The sequence below is a fragment of the Sarcophilus harrisii genome, chromosome 6, assembly GCF_902635505.1.
Source record: "Sarcophilus harrisii chromosome 6, mSarHar1.11, whole genome shotgun sequence".
In the NCBI taxonomy this organism is placed as follows: domain Eukaryota; kingdom Metazoa; phylum Chordata; class Mammalia; order Dasyuromorphia; family Dasyuridae; genus Sarcophilus; species Sarcophilus harrisii.
In genome coordinates this window covers 117,849,277-117,873,591 of record NC_045431.1, presented here as the reverse complement: position 1 = coordinate 117,873,591, position 24,315 = coordinate 117,849,277, and the positions used below count along the sequence as shown (strand labels likewise).

The window sequence follows — 24,315 nt, the reverse complement described above, 5'->3', positions numbered from 1 at the left end:
CTTTAAGCCACAAGAATACATAATTTGTATTTGTATTGTACATAATACATAATTTGGTGATTCAATTGAAATTATGGGCAGTTTTTGAGTTTCATTGAAATGTGGATGAAACATTTATAAGGTCCCCTTCTCTAAAATGGTGATGTCAGGATCCTGCATCCCAACTCCTTCCTGCTACTGTGGAGGCAGATTGGTTGGTGAAAGCTTTTTAAAATGAGGACAGTGAAACTACAATTTGATGTTGCCATAAAGATTTTTTTAAGGGGGAAAAAAAAGGAGTTTAGATGATGGCCTAAATGTGTTGCATCTGCTTGACTCATGACATTTTAGCATCCCTTTGAGGATGCTAAATTATGCTAGATGGGTAGGATTATTGATACTATTGGATCATCTTAATTTTCTAAGATCTACCATCTTCTTGTATGAAGTTTAAAATTTGTCATCCCAGCTGCCTTAATGTTCACCTAAAATATTTGTTATCTCCTCACCCCATATGGGACTTAGGCAATCCCTTATTTGATGATGTAGTATTAAGTCACTTTTGTCTTGCAAAGAAATTCTTTTTTGCCCACTCATCTGACTTTGTCAGTACTCCTAAAATGCGCAGTTACCCTGATTTTTATGGCAGATTTTCCACCCTAAACAGAATGAAGTCTTATTGAATAATAAGATAACATAGATTTCTTTGGACTCTTGTTCAGACTTTCCCTTAATCTCCCTCCCCAAAATACTTTTTAAACGTGTTCAGCATCTTATTCAAGTGAAATTTTTACTTGTTATTTGAGAAAAATTAAGGGAGGTGATATATTTATGTAAGACTTTTTTTTTAAAAAATCAATAAATGAAATGAGAGTTTTCAAGTCTACAGAAACTTTAAATCAGACTGATAGGGAGTTCTTTCAGTTCTAAATTGGAGGATGTGGAATAAAGAATTAGTTGGACTCCTCTAAATGATATCCTTCATAGATCTTGTCCTTTGGATTGACAGGTGGTTGAGAAGCAGGTTAGGTTGGGTTGGTGTATAACTATAGTATAATGGGTAAGGAATTCCATCTTGGTATTTTCTGTAACTAACAAGTTTGCCCAGGATTGGTATTAAAATTACTCTAACTGGAGTAGAATTTGTGATAGATTCTTGAGGGTGTGAGACGACAAAAATGGAAAGCAGAAATTAGGTACACCACTCTCATCTTAGCTTATCAGCCCAACCACTGATAACTATGCATTAGCTGACAGATGGCTTATTTTGGCTAGAATTTTGTTATAAGTTTATTACCACCCTGTGCAAACTCACATCCCTTGCTTGCATTTAAAGTCCAATGTAAGCCCTATAAGGGTTAGACCAAATTTAGGCAGCAAGTATTAGGGATGTTCCTCATAGATATACAGGTAGAGACTTTATTTACAGGGGGAAACAGATCATTTTGTGTTGGCCTGAAGTTTATTTGAAATCAATGAATATTCAAAATGGGAGATGAAATATTGGTTTAAATGAAGAATGATGATAAGACTCCAGCTACAGAAACCACTTTCAAGCTCCATAGTACAAGTATATTGGTGCTGGGTTCTTTTTTCTCTTTGTAATATTAATGTTATTTGCTTGTATTGGGATGTGACTTCCTGCATTCCTGACCTGAAGGTTGAAACTGATCTTGCTGGGAAGAGTGGAAGTAGCTGTGGTGGGTTTTAAATTCTAAACAAAGCACATAATCCCTTAATATCCTGACAGAGCAAAAGCTGACGGAAGAGGGGTGATGTAGGAAGGGAGAGAATTGTCTTGGCTATCTAAATGGATTCAGCTTAAGCCTTTTAGAAAAGAAATGGTAGAGCAAATATCAAATTGCTCATTTAATACCCTTCTTTGGCTAATACTGATTACTTGTCAGTAATAAATACATGAGAGTATATTGCAAAGAGAGCCAGCCTTACCAGGAAAACTTTGGGGTTCAGGTCCTCTTTATGTCATATACTGGTTATATGAGCCCAGCAAAGAGATTTAATGTCTCCAAATCCCTGGGCAAATGTCTGAGACTCTTTAAGTTGCTAATGCTTCTACATTAGTAAAGGGAGTTTTCCTCCCCAAGAGTTTCCCATAAATGGATAAAATCAAAGCTTCAGACCTCCCAAAATAGTATGTCCTCTTCCTCTGTAAAGTTAAGAGAATATGTGCTTGGAAATAAGGGGGTGGGCCATGAATGGAAATCTTTAATGGTCTTGTGCTTCTCTACCCTGCTGGTGTCTTTGCTTGCAGAATGTAGTGGCTCCTTCTCCAGATGACATTTTGATATCTTTCTTGCCTCTTGCCCATATGTTTGAGAGAGTTGTGGAGGTAGGCACTGAGTTTATTTCAAGTGGATTTTTTTTTGCATGTTTTCTCAGTTATTGTCTTTTCACAGAAAACACTTCGTTTGAACTCCAGTGATATACATATTTCATATTTACCACTTGCTCACATGTATGAGCAGTTAATGCTGGTAAGGAGATTGGGATACAGTGTGGGATGGCAGTGTAAATTAATCTTTTCCCTTGGGTCATGTACAGGACCTAGATTATGGAAAAGTGTAAGTGTAGGTGCCAACCGTGGTATTTTCCTATTCCACCCTATTCCTAGGTGCTAAGCCTAACACATCTACCTAAGTAGTTCACCTCAGTTTTTTAGTGTTTAAGAAAGAAATTTGATCTTCTGATCCAATACTACCTGGTCTTTTGACCTAGAAATTAAAGTCAATGTGAATATATTGTATAATTTTGTCCTTTTTTGCCTTTCTAATAAGGCAGATAATTCAAGACTTACTTCTACATAGCACTTGAGGCAACTGGATGCAGATAGAGTGTTGGGCTTAAAATTGGAAGACCTAAGTTCAAATCCAGCTTTAGTTATGTGACCCTGGATAAGTCACTCCTCTGTAAAGTAGAGATATTAATAAAACCCATTTCCCCAATGTTGCTAAGGGAATCAAATTAAACAAAATGTGTAAAGCGTTTTACAGTACTTTCAAGTGTTAGGTAAATGTTAGTTATTATTGGACAAGATGTATAAATGGACTTATTTTTTATTTGAAAAAGAAGCTAGTCACTAAGTAGATTTGGCAAGATTGCCTTGACAAAAATAACAACTCAACCCAGCCAAGAATGCTTTTTCAACTTCATTTTCAGGGTTATAAATCTGAGTGTAAGAATTAGATGCAGAGAAAAATCAAGGCACCAGAGGATCTGGCTTCAGGGTTTACTGACTATCCTGTAACCCTGGAATAGTATTTCTGTAAAGTGTGATCCCTTCTCACTAATAATCACACTGGTAATTAATAGCCATCTTTAATCTGATCACTAGCAGGAGGTTAAATAGACTGTGTTAATATTAAAAAAAATTCTTTTGTAACCTCGTTTCATAGATGGTGTACCCTGTTTCTTAAAAGGCTATGCATGTGCAACTAAAGATCTGGAAGACACCTTGAAACTATTTTATTATTGTTCAGTTTTCAGTTGTAGCCAACAATTTGTGACGACCCCATTTGAGGTTTTCTTGGCAAAGATATTGGAAATGGTTTGCCATTTCCTTTTCCAAATCATTTGACAGATGAGGAAACTGAGGCAAACAGGGTTAAGTGACTCGCCAAGGGTCATGCAGATATTAGTAGTTGTATATGAAACCCTATTTGAACTTGGGAAAATGGATCTTCCTGCCTCCAGCCCTAGTATTTTATCTATTGTGTCACCTTGCTGCCCAAAATAAACTATATTGAATGAAAATCTGCTGAAATTTCACTTTTGAATACAAATTGAATTGTTCCTGGAAGAGAAAAGCTAATTTAATTTGGGTGTAAAGATTTAATGAATGTAAAAGATATTATACAGTGGAATGTATCACTATATGGTAAAACACCATCATCTGCCTGAGAGACTCACTAAGGTTAAAAGACTAATAGTCTTTTGGAGATTTTTTTTTAAAAAGTAAGCTTTTTATAGTAAAAATAAATTCTAATGAACTTGGGCTTTAGGTAATAGTTGAAATTAAAGTAAAGCACCCATACAGTCCATCATTTAAAGTATTGATTTAAGTAGGGGTCATTTTTCTCCCCAAATTCTAGTTTATACAAAATATGAGGATCATTTGGAATTGTGCTATAAAATAAATGGTGGCAAGCATCATACCACACCATTCTCTTTACCTTCATTTGAATGGAAATTCATGTAAAAATGGTTCCACTTTATTCTTAATAATTTTTGCAATTGTTTTTTAGGCTCTATCTATACAATTTTCCCTTTCAAAGAAATCATTTTAGGAGTGTGAATTATGTTGATTAATATAGAAGTATTTTAATGTGTTTTATTGAACTTATTTATCTTTATATCACAGTCATATTTTCTCCCTTTTCCCTTCCCACTTGAACTCATGGCAAAAACATCTGCTATATGGACCATATCTGAAACTGTATATGTTATTCTATATTAGTAGTTCCCCATCTCTTTAGGATAATGAACTTTCTTGTTACCACCAAGGCAAGATACAGTATCTTCAATTAAAATCAAAACGTTGACAAGTATCCTTTCTTCTAATAAGTAAAATAAATCCTCCTCTATCTTAAGAATTGTTTTAATCCTAAAATATATCATCTAATATGAAGAACATCTATATATGTATAGAATGGCCCCAGTATTTTAACCAAACACTCATTTCAAATATTTCAAGTATGCATAGATTTATGAGTGTGAGCATTCCCTTCATCATTAAAAACCATAATTACTTGCTGCCTTTAGTAAACAACTTTCATGAATTGTAACCGAGAACATTCATCATCTAGTGGCTGCCTTCCTGATAATGAGCCTTTCTGGACTTAAGTAGGCCAGATCTTGGACTCTAGAACATAGACCATTGCCAGATTGGCCCCTAAAACCATAATTTTGCCAGGTCCTGCAGAGCCACTATTCATACCACACTGAGCATCAAAGGACTTCAGTGGATATTAATGTTAATGATATTAAACTAATGTTCTGACCCATGTTATTTGGCAATAATCAGAGGCCTCAAGAGACCATCTTGTTTAAACCCCTCATTTTACAAATGAAGAAACTGAGACCCAGAGAGATTATCAAGGACTTCAGGCTCTTTTGTTGTACAAATAACTCATTTAAAAAAACAAACAAAAAAAAACCTTACAATATTTGTTTAAATTTTATTTTTATATATTCCATCATAATACCTTCTAGCTAATTGTTCATATAGAACAAATTCTGTTTAACTACTTCCTGTAGCATTATTTCACCTAACTTTATGTTTTTATGGAATACCAATGAACAATGCTAGGTGGGATGTGTCTGGGTTAGAGAATTTAAAGATATTTGGAACTTAGTGACTAGAACCCAAAGTGAGGTAATCTTACCAAGAAATCTGGCCTATGCTTCTATAACAGCAAAAAGGGGCCTCTTATCCATGAATTTACACCTTCCTACTCCCTTTCTCCAGTGTGTAATGCTCTGTCATGGGGCTAAAATAGGATTCTTCCAAGGAGATATCCGCTTACTTATGGATGACCTCAAGATGCTGCAGCCCACCATCTTCCCTGTGGTTCCAAGACTGCTGAACCGGATGTTTGATAAAGTAAGTTTAAGTCTACTCAGGGGGATTGGAATGAGGAGACTCTAGCTAAAGGGAGGAAAGAGTCTTTTGCATGGGATAATATTGAAATGCCCTAAAAATTAAATATGGAAAAGAAGCATTTATTAAGTGCTTACTTTGTGCCAGGCACTGTGCTAATCATTGAGAATACATAAATGAGTAAAAAAAGAAAGTTATTCTTTGCCCTTTAGGAACTTATATCCTAATGAGAAAGGGCACAAAAGGGAGCTAAAAAAAAAAAAAAAAAGAGAGAAGGGAAAACTTAATTACTCATGCATATACTTCGGCTGAAGTATAAAAAGTCAGAAACACAGTTAGAAGTATGAAGATTGGCCAGCCTGAGCTGCTCCCCAAAATGGAGACTCAAATATGAGGGAAACTCCCAATGGCTAACAAGGTAGAGGAGGTGTTCTGGGGGAGGGGAGAATCTTTAGGAGTTCAGGGGTATTCCAGGATGTGACAGCAGCTGAGGAGGCATACTAGCAAAGTCTGGAAAGTCAGAAGTAGAGGAAGGGAGAGAATGAAGATTGGAACATGACATGAACCATACTTACAATTGCTTTAATAGCTGGGAGGAGAATATCAGTTGTGTGTTCATTGTAAAAATCAACTTCGAAAATTAAATGGTGTGCAAACCTCCTTGGACATGAAGGAGGGTTTCAAAGTACTCTGTGAAGCAACTTAGTTATCATTACTGGGCTTCTTAGATTTTTGGACAGGCCAACACAACAATGAAACGGTGGATCCTGGATTTTGCTTCCAAGAGGAAAGAGGCGGAACTTCGAAGTGGCATAATTAGAAACAACAGCCTGTGGGATAAAATTATTTTCCACAAGATTCAGGTAACAACTGGACATGTAACAATTTCTCTTCCTATATGAACTATCCAGGGTCCATCTTTCTAAACGGGTTTTTGAGGAGGAGGAGAGAGAGAATGTGTGTGTGTGGGGGGGGGGAGGGTGTTTATTTTACTGTTGGAATACAAAATCTTGAAATTTAGTCATTGCCATAGAGCTAGAAGGGACTTTAGAGGCTGCCTTATTCAAACTTCTTATTTTACTCAGGTCTGAGGAAAAAGAATCACTTGCCCAGAATAATATGGGTACATAGCATCAGAGATGGACCTTATACCCAGATGCTTTGCTCTTTCTGTAGCAGTAATAGCGACAGTATTAGTAGTAGTATAGGAGAGCAGCAGCAGTAATAGTCATAGTATTAATAGTAGTGTTAGTGATAACAGTAACAGCAGTAGTAATAGTGATAATACTAGTAGCAGTATAGCAGCAGCAGTAATAGTCATAGTATTAGTAGTAGTGTTAGTGATAACAGTAACAGCAGTAGTAATAGTGATAATACTAGTAGCAGTATAGCAGCAGCAGTAATAGTCATAGTATTAGTAGTAGTGTTAGGAATAGCAACAACAGCAGTAGTAATAGTGATACTACTAGTAGCAGTATAGCAGCAGCAGTAATAGTCATAGTATTAATAGTAGTGTTAGTGATAACAGTAACAGCAGTAGTAATAGTGATAATACTAGTAGCAGTATAGCAGCAGCAGTAATAGTCATAGTATTAGTAGTAGTGTTAGTGATAACAGTAACAGCAGTAGTAATAGTGATAATACTAGTAGTAGTATAGCAGCAGCAGTAATAGTCATAGTATTAGTAGTAGTGTTAGGAATAGCAACAACAGCAGTAGTAATAGTGATACTACTAGTAGTGTAGAAGCAGCAGCAGCAGTAGTGCTGTTTTCTTGGCAAAGATACTGGAATGGTTTGCATTTCCTTCTCCAACTCATTTTACAAATGAAGAAACTGAGGCAAACAATGATAAATGACTTCTTCAAGGTAACAATAAGTGTTTGAGAAAAGATTTGAATTCAGGAAAATGAATCTTTCTGACTCCAGGCCTATGCATTCTATCCACAGAACCACCTAGCTGTCTCACAGGTTTTGTAGAGTGTCCCAAAACTCTTAAAGCTTAAAGCTTCACTAAGACTTTTGGGGCATCCTGTGTTATATTCTTTTTACAGATAAAATTAAAATTTAGTCCCATAAATAATTATTTAGTGTCTGCCATATGCCTGACACTGTGCTAGGAACAGGGAATACAGATACAAAAGAAAAAGCAGTCTTTGCCTTTGAGATTCTGTCTCCAACGTGTAGAGTTAAAAATATCTAAACAAAAATCAGCAATACAGGAGTGAAGCTTGGGAGAGAGATTATGGCTAGATATACAGAACTGGGAATCATCTGCATAGGAATCATGATTGAGCCCATAGGAGCTAATGAGATTCATTAGTATAGAAGGAGCAAAAAAGAGGTCCCAAGAGGAGTCCATGGACCAACCTTCCAGGGAGATAAGAAAGAGATGGTAATTCAGCAAAGAAGACTAAAAAATGATCAGTCAGACAAAGGCAAGATCCAATTCAGTTCCAATTGATCACTGATGGACAGAATCAGCTACATCCAGAGAAAGAACACTGGAAAATGAATGTGGACTACTTGCATTTTTGTTTTTTTTCCCCAGATTATTTTTACCTTCTGAATCCGATTTTTCTTGTGTAACAAGAGAACTGTTCGGTTCTGCACACATATATTGTATCTAAGATATACTTTAACATGTTTAACATGTATGAAGCTGCCTGCCATCTAGGAGATGGGGTGGAGGGAGAGAAGGGAAAAGTTGGAACAAAAGTGAGTGCAAGGGACAATGTTGAAAAATTACCCATGCATATGTTCTGTCAATAAAAAGCTATAATTAAAAAAAATTATTAGAGAGAGAGGAGAGCTGGGAGACAACAGTGCTGTAAAAATCCAGGAGAGAAGATATATCTCCTTGTCACATACACAGAGTTCACTAGTTAGAAGTAGCAATATTTGAATCCTGACTCTGAGACCAACATTCATTTTCCTACACTGACTCATGACTCAGAGGCTCCTCTCTGTGACTTTCTAGGTTTTCTGACTTCTATCAAGTCACATTAGCCTAAGCACAAGTTAACATGGCCTTCAGAGGACAGAATTGGAGCTGTGGGTAGGATAGTGGTTCAGAAAAGGCTTCAGTGCATTAGAAAAATTCCTGACAATGTTCAGTAGATAAGTTCCAAGTAGCATAAATTCTCAGATAATTTACTCTGCATCTTCCCCTCTCCCTTTAAGGCAAGTCTTGGAGGGAAAGTAAGGTTAATGGTCACTGGAGCAGCTCCTGTATCAGCAACTGTTCTGACTTTTCTGAGAGCAGCACTTGGATGTCAGGTAAGTTGTCAAGTTTGTTTGGAGATTTATTGGAATGATTAATAATCCTGGGTGTGTGTGTGTGTGTGTGTGTGTGTGTGTGTGTGTGTGTGTATGTGTGTGTATGAGTGTGTATGAGTGATTTTATTTGACAGTTTTGTGCCTGAAAGAACAAAATGTGGGGAAGAGTTATACATATTGCCATTCCTTAAGATCCAGTCTTTTTTGCAGGATGATGTGAAATTGCACATACTGTCAATAAGTCTTCGTTAGACACATGCACTTTTTAGGCATAGTTGGACTGAGCATAGTCTTGAACCGTGGAACAGAAAAAGCCCTGTGTGCCCTTTCTAGCAGAAGCCTATCCCTGTGCCCTCCTCTTCTTGGTACACCATTTATGAATGGGACATTCACATCTGCCTTACTGGCCATTGAAAGTCTTTGTTGTTTGTTCAGGAGCTGGGATTGTTGTACTTTGAAGTAAAGAAATTGTCCTTATCTTTCATAATAATTTATTATAATAATAGCAAGCAATATAATATATAATGATTAATAATAATAATAACTAGCAACATAATATGTAATAAACAGTTTAATACTTTACAAAATACCTTTAATGCATTATCTTGTTTGATCCTCACAACAACCCTGTGAAAGAGATGATGTTCTTATCCCCATTTTATAGATGAGAAAACTGAGGCATTAAAGAGTGAGTGACTTGCCCAATGTCTCATAGCAAGTATGAGGCAGAATTTGAACTCAGGATTTCCTGATTCCAGGTGTAGCACTCCATGTGCTACACCACTTGATTGCTACTTAGTGCTGTAAATGCCTGACCCCTTTTTATAGGAGCTTCTATGCCTAGGATTAAAGTCTCCACAGTTGATTAAGAGAAAATTTCCTAGTGCTCATCTCAGAGATCCAAAAGGAAAATCAAAAAGCACTAATAATATTTGTCAGAGACAGACCCAACTCTCATTTCTTTTCCAAGAAATCCTAAGTTTTCATGTAACCTAAACTTCTTAGAAACCATTTCTGGTTTTGATGTCTAAATTTTCTCATTTCTTCCCTGAAGGGACTCCTTTTGTAGGACTTTCTGTCACAATATGTATAAGTCTTCCCCTTACTGGACATGAGCTCTGAAACTAATAGAATCATTTCTTGAAAGCTAGATAGAGTTAGAATTGGTTGCATCAAAATTGGGATATGATCTTTACTCATAATTACAGTGATTGGTCACATATGGGTGATCCACAGGAATTCATTTACACAAAATAGATTTTCTTTCAGTGAGCAAACCACTTAGGATAAATAGTTCAAGGCACTTTCTAGGATAAAGCATAATAAGTGTTTTTATAGAACTAGAATCATTTTCCTCTTAATATCCTCAGAATGTGGTCCCAGTAGTGAGATAGCTGATCAGAGAATATTTTCATTTTCATTATTCTTCTTTGATCATTGACATATTGTTCCCCCAAAAAAATAAATAACACCAAATCATAGTTCTACAAATAGTGTTAGATTTTGTGCACGTTTTCATCAGTGGTCATTTAAAAAAAGAGATTTAAATATAGTAAACTGTCAGATTTATTTCAATAATTATCAATTATCATTTAAACAATGAAATATTTAAATGATATTTCATTATGACTGCTACTTCACTTAAACCTCTTAACACTGTTTCACTATTTATTTAGATGGCCATAAAGAACAATTCTGAAACAGCAGATCAGCTTATAAAAAGTTATTACTATGATGTATTTTACAACTCGGATTACTGTATAGACAAATATAGAATTCAATATGTAATCTAATAGCATAAATTATGTATTCTTTTAAAAAATTCTCACATCTTTAATCCAATTTTATAAAAATTAATACAAGATCAAATTTTCTATTTAAAAAAGGGATTATTAGCCTGGGGGTCTATTAACTTTTAAAAAGTATTTTGATGACTATTTTAAGTATAACTTTTCCACAAAATTATGTTCATTTTATGCATTTAAAAACATTTTTATAAGATGAGATCTAAAGACTTTATCACAGTATCAAAGAAATACATAACACAAATGTGATTTAAAATTCCCTGCTTTATAGTATTTTGTTTTGTTTTTTTTAATGTTTGCTTTTTACAGTATTTCAGCCAGTATTGCCAGTATTTTATAGCTAACATTTCTAAATGTTTTTTTTTTTTTTTTTTCTCCTGATTTAACTCTGGTAATGGTTAAGCAAGACTGCCGGCCTTTAGAAACTCAGCAGTGTCCGGAAATTATTCTGTGATGATGTGATGCAGAACTTTTTAACCTTTTCTGTGTCTTGGACTCCTGTGGCAATTTAGAGCCTATGCAGAATAATGTTTTTAAAGGCCAAAAATAAAGTCCATTGAATCAGAAAAGAAAGCAATTGTATTGAAATAATTATCAAAATCTACATTTTTTCAAGTTCATGAACTCCAGTTGAAGAACTAAAGAGTGTGGTGTTCTCTTCTTTTTTATAATATAAGATGGTTCTCTGGGAGCAGGTTTCTTGGGGAGGTTTCTGGAGGCAGGTTTCAGTTCAAAGTAATAATCACCCCAAATGCAGCCAGCTGTTAAAATCCAAACATTTCTTTTCTCCTTCCAAGTCTTGTCTCTTTCCTTGGGCCCTGGTAGCTTTCTTAGAGGCCTCTCACCCTCCTTGGTTCCGAGAGCTCTTGCAGCTTGTCTTTTGTCTCTTCTAGCTTCTGCCTCTAGCTCAACTCTGACTCCTGGCTTCTCAATCTCCAACTGACGCTCCCCTCTCAATCTTTTCAACTGAACTGACTGACTGACTGACTTTTTTTTTTCTCAGCATTTCTCACATTGTCTTCCCTGTTTTCCTAGTAGCTCTCTATGATCAGAGCTCTTTTGGTTTTTTGTTTATTTGTAAAAGTTGAGGTTTGCAGTTAGGGCGCAGGGGAGAGTGCAAGACAACAGAGCTTCTAACTGACTACACTGCTTCTCCACTGTACTGAGTAGGCTGGCCAAATCCCTCCTGATATGCTGGGGTTCAGGGGCTCACAATTTGCCTTTATTGAACTGGTGATCTTACAGTTGGTCTGGTGATCTAGCCTTCTGAACCAGGACAAAAGTAACCAATGCCACTAGATTCTCTGAGCAGTGCCAAACCTCCTCATGCTGCACTGGTGCTGGGCCCATTCCTCTCTGCCCAGCTGAGACAGACTTTCCTGAAGTCCTTAAGTACCTTAAGTACCTTAAGCTGAAAAATTAGAACACTCTGAATGCTTGTGGGTTCTGTCACTCCAGAACCCATTCAGAAGCTAGATTAAGCCTCTAGATAGTGTTGATTCTAAGAAAAGCTGGGGAGACTCAGGCAATGTCCTATCATACTCTTCACCATTTTGGTTCTGCCCCTAAGCAGTCATTCTTAAAAGAGCCAGCCAAGTCATCCAATGGCTCTCTTGCTGCAAATCAAGACTTCCTGTCATACAGCTTGTTTTCTGTCATGTGCAAGATAGCCATAATAGCTACCTTCCTACAAATAGGAAGAGAGAAAACAAATCTGCCTCATTGGCTAAATATAGATTGAGCCTTGCACATTTTTTTTTTTAAAAAGTCCATGAATCTCAAGAATCTGGGAAAGTGTTTACCTCGTACATATCTCCTCACCCTGGTAAATCAAGGTAGATGCTTGTGTGAAAAGACAGAAAAAACCCTTGTTGGAAGACCAACTGCATATATATATATACTTTCTTTCTTCACAGTGGTCGTGAAAATTCAACTCACATAAATAGCTGGTTGAATTAAAACACATCCACAAGAACTCAGGGGTTGGTTGAATGTGGCCACTTTCAATAATGAAATAAAATTTTTACCACCAACAAATAACTTGTGATGTTTTTGATATTGTAGTTCTATGAAGGCTATGGACAAACAGAATGCACAGCTGGATGTTCCTTGACAGTGCCGGGAGACTGGACCGCTGGTATGGTTGTACTTCTCATGACCTACATGATATTAATGTAGCTAATTGAAGATTTAACTAGAGTTCCCCTGACTTCTATGCATATTGAGTGTTTGAACTAAATGGTTTGTAACCAACTGAACTGTGACGTGGCTGCTGTATGATCTGAAATGATTTCTGCCAGCCTGGATGCATATGCCTTAAGAAAGGGATGACTCTCTCCCCGCTTTGTCTTTCCATCACTGTGGAGCTCACTGATTTATGCAATCATGGGAGATTAAAGGAGCTGTGAGGGGTAGGCAGATAGGGCATTTCCCTGAGGGGAAATCTAGTCTGCCAGATGACAACTCCTCTTAGACTTAGTAGAGCAGAAGTCCTTCTGAGTTGCCTAAAGCTGAAGTTGAGTGATTTTTTCTGAATAGCACAAATAATCAAGCATCCAATATAAGACATGAAACTTTGGCTTCCTGACTCTTGAATTCAACACTTCACTACAGCAGACCACTTTTCTTATATGCAGATACATATGTTTGCATATATACATACATACATACATATATACTGTTATCTGTATTTGTACAAATACATGTCTCATTTACAAATACAGTTTTATACAGCATAGAGTATATGTGTATACGTACATATGATGTTTTTGCATACACACATGCACACACACATATACTAATATAGGAAATGTGGAATAAATGTGCTGAATATTGTTGAATATAAAATATTCATCATCTTATTAACCTTTAAAAACGAAATGAATGATCTAAAAAAGTACTAAAAAGTACTCTAAAGTTATAAAACACAAATTTAGGATTTTTTAATGAAGTTTCAAGTTTGGGGGTTTTTTGATCTTTTAGTCAAGTTATTGGCCCTCAGCAAAGCATTCTGAATATCCAGCCCAGGAAGTTTCATAAAGGGACTCCCAGCTTCTCTAGTTCTAGACCTTTTTAGTGTAAGGGGAAAGTAGTAAACATATATATTTTTGAACTGGAAGAGCAGTTTTTAGCTTAGAGAGGATATGGATTCTAACCTCCACGTTTTACAAATGAGGAACTAAGGTCAGAAGTGACATGTCTAAGGTCACAAAACTACTACATATCTGGTCTTCCTGACTTGGAGGTCAGCATAGTTTCCATTACACTACAACTGAATAATGCATATATAATATTTTCACATATATGGCATATATCTATATTCATATATATGCCTATGAATGTGTATATGTGTGAGTATATACATACATTTTATTTATATAACTATTACATACATTGTCTGGGTGTATGTAATCTTCTAGATTATGAGCTTTTTAAGAGCCTGCAGGGATTTTTGTCTTAAATTTCTGTCTCTCCTTTAGTGTTTAGCACTTTTTTTTTTTCAGCTCAGACTTTTGAGCTAATTGTATGAGAACTAACTCCCTGATGTGGAAATTCCTTCTACTTCCTGATCAGCAACTAATTCATAACTTACAGCCTTACAGAATTATCTGGAAAAACATGTTCAGTGACATGCCTATGGTCATATACAGCATTTGACAGCATTTGAAAAACAGAGTTTCTGACACTATGGTCCATAAACTTTATAAATAAATTAATAAGTACTATTTTATAAATAAAAATATATAACTATTTCAGTATAATTAATCTCCTTTGTAATTTTTTTTATCTTTTACTTTATGCACCTAAAAGCATTCCTCTAAGGGATTCATAGTTTTCACCAGATTGCTAAAAGGATTAATGACCCCCCCAAAAAATATGAAGACCCTCTAATATAATGTCATATTCCCTCCTAGCTTTAATAACTACTATAGTGGGCCCTAAATAAATGTGTTGGACAGCTAAGTGGTAAAGTAGATAGAGTGCTGGATTAGGGGTCAGAAAGACCCATTTTCCTGAGTTCAAATGTGACCCAGACATTTACTAGTTGTGTGACCCTGGGCAAGTTGCTTAACCCACTTTGCCTCAATTCCTCATTTGGCAAATGAGCTGGAGGAGGAAATGGAACTCCAAATGGGGCCACAAAGTTGGTCTCAACTGAAATGACGGAACAACTACAATAAATGTGTAAGATGAATGTTTTTGAATACAACTGCTTGAGACTGGTGCCAAAGGAATGGTGACCAATCCCAGATGAGTGATCATTATATTTCATGTGATGCCTAGGCCACGTTGGTGCTCCAATGCCTTGCTGTCTTATAAAGCTTGTCGATGTAGAAGAAATGAATTATTTGGCTGCCAAGGGAGAAGGTGAGGTGAGTAAATTTGTATTGATTGTTGAAGTTTCACCTCCTGTCTCCGTGTGTGTATGTGTGTGTTACCTCTGACTTTCAAGAGAAGAAAGTTATATACTGGAACTTCTAGGTTTAATCTAATTAATGATAACAGAGTGATATGCATACTATTGTTTAAGATGCTTTTGTTTTTGTAGGGAAAAGGGAGATTCTATGGGCATGGAGGATAAAAGCTATGTGGGAATGATTCTATCTTTTCCCTTGAGGTAGAAAAAAAAGAGCTGGACTCAAGGGTTATAGAGCCTGGAGGCCTCCAGTGGCTGTCTATCCTTGGAGCTTAGGTCCTAATTGCCCTAGGTACCAATTAATGAATTTCTTACAGAATAAATAATGAGATCCTAATGACCTAAAAGTACTTACTTGGCAATCTGGGGTTAGGAGTAAGACAAGGACTCTTAGCCGTAAGCATTGTGACTAGGCCCATCTATGACAAGTTTAAGCCAGGACTTGAATCAAGAAAAATGGAATGTTGGAAGTGGACCCCAAGATCCCAGGTTGGTCCTTTCTCCTTGTAAATATTTGTCTGGTTTTGGATTACAGAATAGAGTAAGAATCTCTAACTACTGGGAGAAAAAAACCATGCAGCTTTTTTCCCCTTGTCAGAAAAGTCTTATTAAATCTCTTGAGTTGTCTCTGCTTTAGCAGTTCATTTTATGACATTAATGATATGAACCCCCCCCCCTTTTCTCAGATATGTGTGAAAGGGTCAAATGTATTTAAGGGCTACTTGAAGGACCCAGCAAAAACAGCTGAAGCTCTGGATAAAGATGGCTGGCTACACACAGGAGATATTGGGAAATGGTTACCAGTAAGTAAATATCTCCTCTTTTCTCTAATATTTTACTCTAAAACAAAGTTTTTGTGTGGAGCAGACTTTGTTGGGTAATCATTCATTTCACGTTTCTCACCCATTTCTGAACCTTCCCTTCCAACAAAGAAAAATAGAAGGAGCCAATATATCTGATAATGTATGCAACATTCCACCCCTTTAGTCTCTCATCATGGTTCATTTTCTCCAGGACCAAGATTAATCATTATAATTATCTTATTTCCTTTTAAGTTCTTTTTACTTATATTTTGTAATCATTTTCCGGTTCTCATTTTTCTCAGCAACAATTCATATAAATCTCCTTGTCTTTCTCTGAATTCTTCATAGTCATCATTTTTTACAGTAGAATAATATTCCATTACATTCTCATATACTCAGTATGTTCAGCTATTTCCTAATGGATGGGAATTTAGTCTTCCCCCAGGTATTTGCTAGCACAGAAAGTGCTGATATGAATTTTGATATATCTTGAATCTTTCATTTTTTCTTGACCTCCTTGGGGTATATGCCTAGTAATAAAAATAATGAAGATGATGATAACTAATACGTATATGTGCCAGGCATTTTTCCAAATATTATCTCATTTGATCTTCATAACTACTCTGAGAGGCAGGTACTATTTTTACCCCTACTTTTTAGATGAGAAAACTGAGACAAACAGTACTGTGGTTTAAAGTGTATTAAAGCTTGAGTGAATTTTTTCTTCCAAAATTCCAAATTATGGTCTGGAATGATAACAATCCACAATTCCTTCTATAGTTCATCAATACACCAATGTTTTCCCACAGTCCACCCAACTATAATTATTTCTGCTTTTTGATGTCTTTGTTGATTTGCTAATTAAATTTGAGATAAAACTAAAAAGTTCATTGAATTTGCATTCTTTTTTATTAGTGATTTGGGATACATTTTTTGATGCTTGTTAGTTTGCAATTCTTTTGAAAACAACTCATCTCCTTTGACCATTTTATCTGTTGGGGAATAACTCATGGTTCTGTGTGTGTATGTAATCTTAATATTTCTTTGAGGAAAGAGTTTGGCAAATAATTCCGTTGGTATTGGGAACTCTCAGTCAATAAACTCAACCTCTCCCCTTCCATCAATACATATCACTAAGTGTTCTGCATCTTATGATCTTAGGGGGTTTCTGGGGCTACTGAGATTTATCCCATCAAACAGTATTAAAAGTAGGACATGCACCTAGCTCTTTCTGACTCTGAGGATCTCTCTTTTACTGTGCCACATAGTTTCTCACATCGCTATATCAATGGAGGTGAAATGTATTCTTATGGAATGCTTGTCCAGCTCTAACTATGATCCTATTCTTTCTGACTGACACCTGGGATTGTGATAAGGTGAAGGTGATGAGGTTGGTCATCAAATGATGAGGTTGGGATAGTAATTCCTTGTTTAAAAAATGGGGCATAAGGCATGTGTGAAGAATTCACAATGGTGTTCTCTTTGCTAAAGGATATCTTTATGAGAAGAGGTTACAGATGAAATGAAGAGGTAAAATAGATATCAGGAATGATAATATGAAATAGTATTAGAAGAGCATTAGAAAGATTATAGTTAGCAAGAAAAGGGGTTTTACAATTAACAGTGGAAAAGACACGTTCCCCAGTAGAACTCACAATTTAACCAGGAGAAAAGAAATACGCCATGACTTGGGAGCATGCTATTAACTGACAGAGGAGTTTAACACCCTAGAACAGTTAGTTATAACAAGAAGAAAGATACCACAAAACAAAACTCTGTGCCAGGCTAGCCTCAAAAGAGATTCAGAAAGATGGCACAGGCCATGGACAGATTTACTAGAAATTTGACTGGGTTTGGGGGTGGGAATTGACTTTATAATTTGGCTTTCTGATTGGATAAAGAAGGGTGGGACTGTGAGGCTGAGCTGATCCCCATCAGTGACTTCTCTGCCAGCCTCAGGGAGTATTATGCTCTTATCTGTACTTCAGGCTTTCTCTGCCGACCTCACCTAGTTACCCAGTTCCTCATCAAAGGAAGGAAGGAGTAGATATATTTTCTTACAATGACTTGTGTTATGGGTAGAAAGAAATAGGAGGTATCCTTCTAAAGGTAGTAAAGGTGTTTCACAAAGCTGGCTTTCCTGATTTTATCTAAAAAGTATTAGCAATAAACTACATTCTAGAAGACTAATGATGATGAAGCTACTTACCCATCTTTTGACAGAGAAGTGATGGGACTTAAGATGTGAAATGAGTAGTGTGTTTTTGGACATGGTCAACGTGGGAATGTTTTACTATTCAAATTTGTTGCAAGGTTTTTTTTTTTTTAGCAATTTTTAATTAATTTTCTAGTAATTTTTTCTAATAGGAGCTGGGAAGGGAAGAAGTAGAGATAACATAGAAAAAGGAAATGAAAGGAAAAAGGGTCACTGAAGCAACTTTTAAAAAATTTTAGAGAAAAAAAAAACAAATAATGACCAGAAAGAAGTATAAAGAAGATAGTTTTGAAAGTGATGGGCTTTAAGATTGAATTTATTTTATACTTAGACAATAATAATGACTTTCTGAAAAATTTATTGAAAGGAATTTACAGAATATTACAGAATATTCTGATCCAGGTATAAAATGGATTAAATTGTGGGTTCTAGTGCTGGCTGTCCCCCCAATTATAACTGTGTAAACACAGACAAGTTAATATCCCTAGATCTCATTTTCTTCATCTGTACAGGCAAGTAGAAGTAGGGTTAGATTGATGGGAAACACCTAGACTTCAGTGTCAAAACACTTGGCTCATAGGCCTCATACAGTCCAGAGCACTTCTGAATATAGCCTGAACTGGATTAAAATGTAATTGTGAAGTATTTAACAAAATAAAAACTCGATAAAATATAGATATTATTAGTTTATGGTTTTTTTTAGTCAATGTATGGTCCACAGGGATCCTTACATATAGATTAATGGTTTCTGTTTGAGTTTGGCACTATTGGTATTGTAGACAGCAGGCTGGTCATGGGTTTGAATGTCATTTAACTTGCTAGCAATGAATGGATGCAGCAATCAACCTCTCTGGTCTCAGTTTCCTCATCTGTAAAATGAAGGGATTGTTTTAGATTGCTTCTAAGGCCCTTTATAGTTCTAGAACTATGACTCTCAGAATTTACTTCCAATTCTAAGATTATATAATTGTTCTCTCTGCTTCTCTAAATGGTGTATTTGGGAATTTAAAAGACAGTACCCTCAGGAGATGTGAAAAAAAAAAAAAGAGAGGGTCTAATCACTGACCTTTTTCTTGTGGTTGAGGTCAGGCAGCTCCTTTATAGCTAGAATACTCAGAGTTCTTGATATATAATCCTGAAATCTTATGTGTATGTGTTAAATTGGATATGGAAATCACATTTCCTCTCTCCCTGAGGCCCTGAATCAAATGGACCAATATAGACTTAGTGAATATAGCCAAGTAATTTGTCACCTAAGAGTAAAACACTTGTTTCTCTTCCAACAGAAATAGCCTAGAGCAGGGCTTCTTAAACTTTTTCTACCTATCCCTTTTTGCCTGAGAAAAGTTTACATACTCCTGGGTTTATAAGTATTTAAAATGGATATACAATCAGAGATTTACTAATAATAAATGATAATTTCATGACCCCCACATTCAGTTGTGAGACCTCAGATGGAGTCACGACCCACAGTTTATGAAACTGGGTTCTAAAGGATAATGATGGTTCTATTTTAATAAAGTCTAAATTGTGACAAGGGTCTAGTAGTTTTCATGTCAGTAGGTACAAATGCTCTCTTTTTTCTTCTTTCCTACCCAGAACGGTACCTTGAAGATCATTGACAGGAAAAAACATATATTCAAACTGGCACAAGGGGAATATATAGCACCTGAAAAAATTGAAAATATCTACCAGCGGAGTGAGCCTGTTGCTCAGGTGTTTGTACATGGGGAAAGCTTACAGGTATTTTCTCTGAGTCACCCTGTTTGTGTTTAATTCCTATAGCTATGAAGCAGTGGAAGCAAAAGAGCTATTAAGGCTCTTACTTCAGTTACAATTACTTGAGGTGCAAAAATGGATACTTAGATTATATATTAAGCCCAGGAATCTAAAATGCACAGTACTAACTTTTCCAGCCTGCTTCCCAAATGATTAATGGGCAAGTGTGGCAAGACTTTCTGAAAGCTGACTATATCAGCTATACATTAAAACCTTCATTAAGCAAAGGTATTGAAAGGGGATAGTTAACTAGGTCAGAGCTTTTTGTAAGAACTAGATAAAATGAATATTGTACCTTTGTAGATTATTATCCACTGAGGACTTTGAGCCTTTTTTTTTTTACTGTTAATATATACGGTAAAATCAGTGCTTTCTCAGCAAAGAGCTCGTCATGGAAAAATAAAAATGGGGATTTCCTTTAGTTTCAAGTAAAGTGAGATTTTAGTACCAGCATGAATGATCAGGGACTCCTGGTCAAGGTATAATTATAATTGACCTGTATTGTGTGTGTAGGCATTCCTCATAGCTATAGTGATACCAGATGTGGAGACTCTATCTTCTTGGGCAAAAAAGAAGGGTTTCAGTGGATCCCATGCAGACTTGTGCAGAAATAAGGTAAGCATCTGATAATAATATTAATAATAGCCAACACATATAATATTCACTATATGTCAGACACTGTGCTAAACACTTCACAAGTATTATCTCATTTGACTTTTCCAACAACTTAGATACTATTATTATTCCCATTTTACAGTCGAGGAGACTGAGGCAAACAGGCCAGAGCTCTATCCTCTCCACCACCTAGCCACTAGTGGTCCAACAGATTTCTAAGTTCATGCCTCATCCTGCCTCCTTCATTTTGTTTTAAATGTACTTGCTTTAATAATGCAGTTTTAATACTGTGTCTTTACTGGAGTGAGGCTCCACATACATGGAACATTATATATAACATCAAATTTTTTTTTATTTGCCAACTGGTTTTATTGAATTATTTCTTTCTTTCTTTTTTATAAAATTGTTTACAAAGGGATTTTTGTTATATACATATTATAGCAGGGGTCCTCAAACTTTTTAAATAGGGAGCCAATTCACTGTCCCTCAGACTGTTGGATGGCCAGACTATAGTAAAAACAAAAACTTTGTTTTGTGGGCCTTTAAATAAAGAAACTTCATAGCCTGGGTGAGGGGGATAAATGTCCTCAGCTGCTGCATCTGGCCCGTGGGCCGTAGTTTGAGGACCCCTGTATATAAAGAATTGCTCTCTGGGAGAGGGAAGGAAAAGAAGGAAGAAGAAAATCATTTATTAAACACCTACTATGTGTCCTAGGCATTATGTACTTTACAAATATTTTCTCATTTGTTCCTCACAATAACCCTTTGAGGTAGGTATTATTACCATCTCCAATTTATAGTTGAGGAAATTGAGATTAGGTGATTTGCCCAGGGTCACACAACTACTAAGTATCTGAGGCTGGATTTGAACTCGGGTCTTCCTAATCTATTATGCCAGCTTGCTGGCTAGGGGGACAACTAAGCAATGTAAAAGCAAATGATATCAATAAAAATATTTTTAATGCAATCTTTATTTTATTGCCCTAATAGGATGTTAAAAAAGCAATCCTAGATGACATGGTGAGACTTGGAAAAGAGGCTGGTCTGAAGCCTTTTGAACAGGTGAGGCTTGGATAAAGGTTTGTGAATCTCTTTACAACCAGTTTCTTGACTTTGGAGGTTTTGCTCCAAATGATATTAGATTGGATTTCTTAATGAAGTCTTTATTGAATTAAATCAGTAGTTAATGGATGTGAATTAATTACCCCATAACATTGCAATATCTTTTGGAACTTCTCAAAAGATTGGTTACTACCTTTCATTTAAAACAGAAATTTGTTACCTTTTTTATGTCCTGGTTCCCTTTAGTGGTCTGTGGCCCCCTTCTCTGAATCATGTTTTCAAATGCTTAGAATAAAACACAGTATGTTATAATTATGAAAGGAAAAAGGTCCTGGGTGTCCTAAAAGTCTTGGTGCAATTTTAAACTCCTTAATAAAGGCTCCTTTATTTGATAGCTTTAAACTGTACTGAGTATAGTTATCAAAGTATTAGAAATGTAAGTTCGTATCCACGAACTTAAGTGAACAATTTCTAGTCTAAGACAGCCTGAAGGGAGAAGAGTACCATCTGCCCTGGTTGTACAGTGGCTAATTAAGCAACTTCATTCAGTGTTAAGTGAATTATTGTTGTTGTTGTTATTTATTCTGTACTGGGCAAGTTTTTGTTTATTCTTATTTCCAGGTCAAAGGTATTACTCTTCACTCAGAATTATTTACTGTGGAGAATGGCCTTCTGACTCCGACACTGAAGTCAAAGAGACCCGAGCTCCGGAAATATTTCAGGTCGCAGATCGATGAACTCTATTCTACCATTAAGATTTAATCTTGAGAAAGATTGCTTGGAAAAAACGAAACCGCACACCTCCAAAAGATCTACTTCTACTGTTGGCCTTCATATTGGTAATTTTGACTACAGCAAACATAGGGAAGGAGACTTGTTTGGACGGAGTTCTTGCCATAGGAATCTTGAAGGAAACAGAACACTGCCTTACTGTCACCTTGTGTTGCTGACCATTTTGTGGTGATATACAATTTCCAAAATGAGCCTTAAATTGTAAAGGGCAACTGTATACCTGATAAGTTATTTGGGACTTCCTCAGCCCAAAAGGTGGGTGTTGACCCTTCTCTCCTGATCCTAACTAAGGAACTAGGGCTTCCCTGTTTCTGAGAGGTCAAATGTTTGATATGTTCTCTGCAGTTGGCTACTCCAAAGGGTACATGGTACACTGGAGAAAAAGAATCCTTTTAAAAATGACAAATAGACGAGTGGGGTATACCATAATTCATCCAAACATTATTTAAGTCCCCTTTTCTCACCCTTCTTTAAATGAGAGTTGTGAAACTCTCTCTCCCTTATGCCTTATCCTCAGGTTTACCCCAACCCAGAAAAGAAAGAAATGTCTGAACTTTACTGTTTTAAACTTAAGGTTCACTGTAAATCAGGACAAAAGCAACTGAGCAGATTTGGGGTCCCATATGAAAGTCCTACAGAATGTGGATTCTAATGCAAAGCAGAATGCTACCAACAGAGTGTTTTCCAGATCTCTCTCCTTCCCACCCCTCCTTCCAGTAACAAATCTGCCTTAGACTCAACCATGAAGACAAGAATTTCAAGGACACATATACCATCAATAGCAGAATCAGTCAAGCTCAGCTATGATGACCTGATAACTGTACACCTTATCTCTACACTGCACTAGCCACTCTTTCTGTATAATGGCCAACGGGTTTTTAATGTAGTTTTCATTTCAGAATATCATGCCGTGATTAATGCTTTATTTGTTTCCCAGAATAAACTGTCTCATACCAAACATATCACTTCAAAGGACAGAGGGAGCGGGTATACTTGAATACTTTTTTGTTGAAATGGAGGGTACTATTTGACAGGAATGGGCCCATCTCAGAAACCTATTCATGATTTCTACAAAATGTATTCAATAAGCCAGAACAAATGTTAATTAATAGAGGGATATATAAATCTGAAAGGGGAGAAATCAATTTTTCCTAAGAGTAATTCCTGAGGGGTTTTTAGTTTAATTGGGGAAATTGGCAACATTTCAATTATTACAGGTCTTGGCCATATTTGACTGAATTAAGTTGTCATTTTAAATTATTCTGGTTTTTGGATCCATGGGGTTATATTTAATATTCAAGCACAACAAGGTTTGCACTAAAGAGATGTCATTGTAATAACACTATTTGGTAGCCTAACTTCATAATGTGTGCTCTTAATTGCACAAATATCTAAGTCGGTAATTTGTCACATTGGAGTTTTGGATGTTTGCTTTCAGTGTTGGCTATTTCTATGTTTTATAAACCAAAACAATTTCCAAAAAATAACGAAGGAAACCAAAATAAATATTTCTGCATTTCATGTGAGTGAAGTAGTTTTTTTTTTAATTCAAATAATCAAAAACAAGAAGTTGCTCTGAAGAGGTGTGATGGAGAAAGCCTTTCCCCCTCCACTTCAGTGACTTGTATGCCTTCTTCAATTTTTTCCATCCTCATTGACTATTAATACCTTTATGACACTTAGAATAACTAACCTTGACATCTGGTCAAAATGTCATTGGCAAAGATCAACAGATGTTGAAATAAAATAGCAAGTATCAGTATGGAAAATATCAACTATTTTATAATATTTTCCCCCAAGATGGCATTTGTTGGGATTGGTTGCCAAAGCATATCTTTGTTCTCTTGCTCTGGAAGGCTATCAGAGTGGTTATAACTTAACTTCTTTTTCCCTTCCTTCCCATCCGATATTTCTCATGTTTATACTTTTCAATGTTTTATACACTCCTGGTTCTC

The 24,315-nt window shown here is 36.1% G+C and overlaps 1 protein-coding gene across 3 annotated transcripts in view; it reads left to right on the top strand.

The window, feature by feature from the left end:
• The window catches only part of ACSL1 (acyl-CoA synthetase long chain family member 1), a 91,896-nt gene extending 68,010 nt beyond the window's left edge, over window positions 1–23,886 (top strand). Inside the window, exons 11-22 of one of the 3 annotated variants that reach the window (XM_031942125.1) lie at window positions 2,252–2,329; window positions 2,397–2,474; window positions 5,465–5,599; window positions 6,325–6,459; window positions 8,777–8,872; window positions 12,742–12,814; window positions 14,962–15,050; window positions 15,781–15,897; window positions 19,712–19,855; window positions 20,405–20,506; window positions 21,497–21,568; window positions 22,190–23,886. In XM_031942125.1, coding sequence (XP_031797985.1) covers window positions 2,252–2,329; window positions 2,397–2,474; window positions 5,465–5,599; window positions 6,325–6,459; window positions 8,777–8,872; window positions 12,742–12,814; window positions 14,962–15,050; window positions 15,781–15,897; window positions 19,712–19,855; window positions 20,405–20,506; window positions 21,497–21,568; window positions 22,190–22,330 — 1,260 coding nt within the window. In that variant the 3' untranslated portion in view covers window positions 22,331–23,886. The remainder of the gene's footprint in view (window positions 1–2,251; window positions 2,330–2,396; window positions 2,475–5,464; window positions 5,600–6,324; window positions 6,460–8,776; window positions 8,873–12,741; window positions 12,815–14,961; window positions 15,051–15,780; window positions 15,898–19,711; window positions 19,856–20,404; window positions 20,507–21,496; window positions 21,569–22,189) is intronic. The other 2 variants (XM_031942123.1, XM_031942124.1) reach the window with 2 other exon arrangements.
• Window positions 23,887–24,315: the final 429 nt, after the last annotated feature.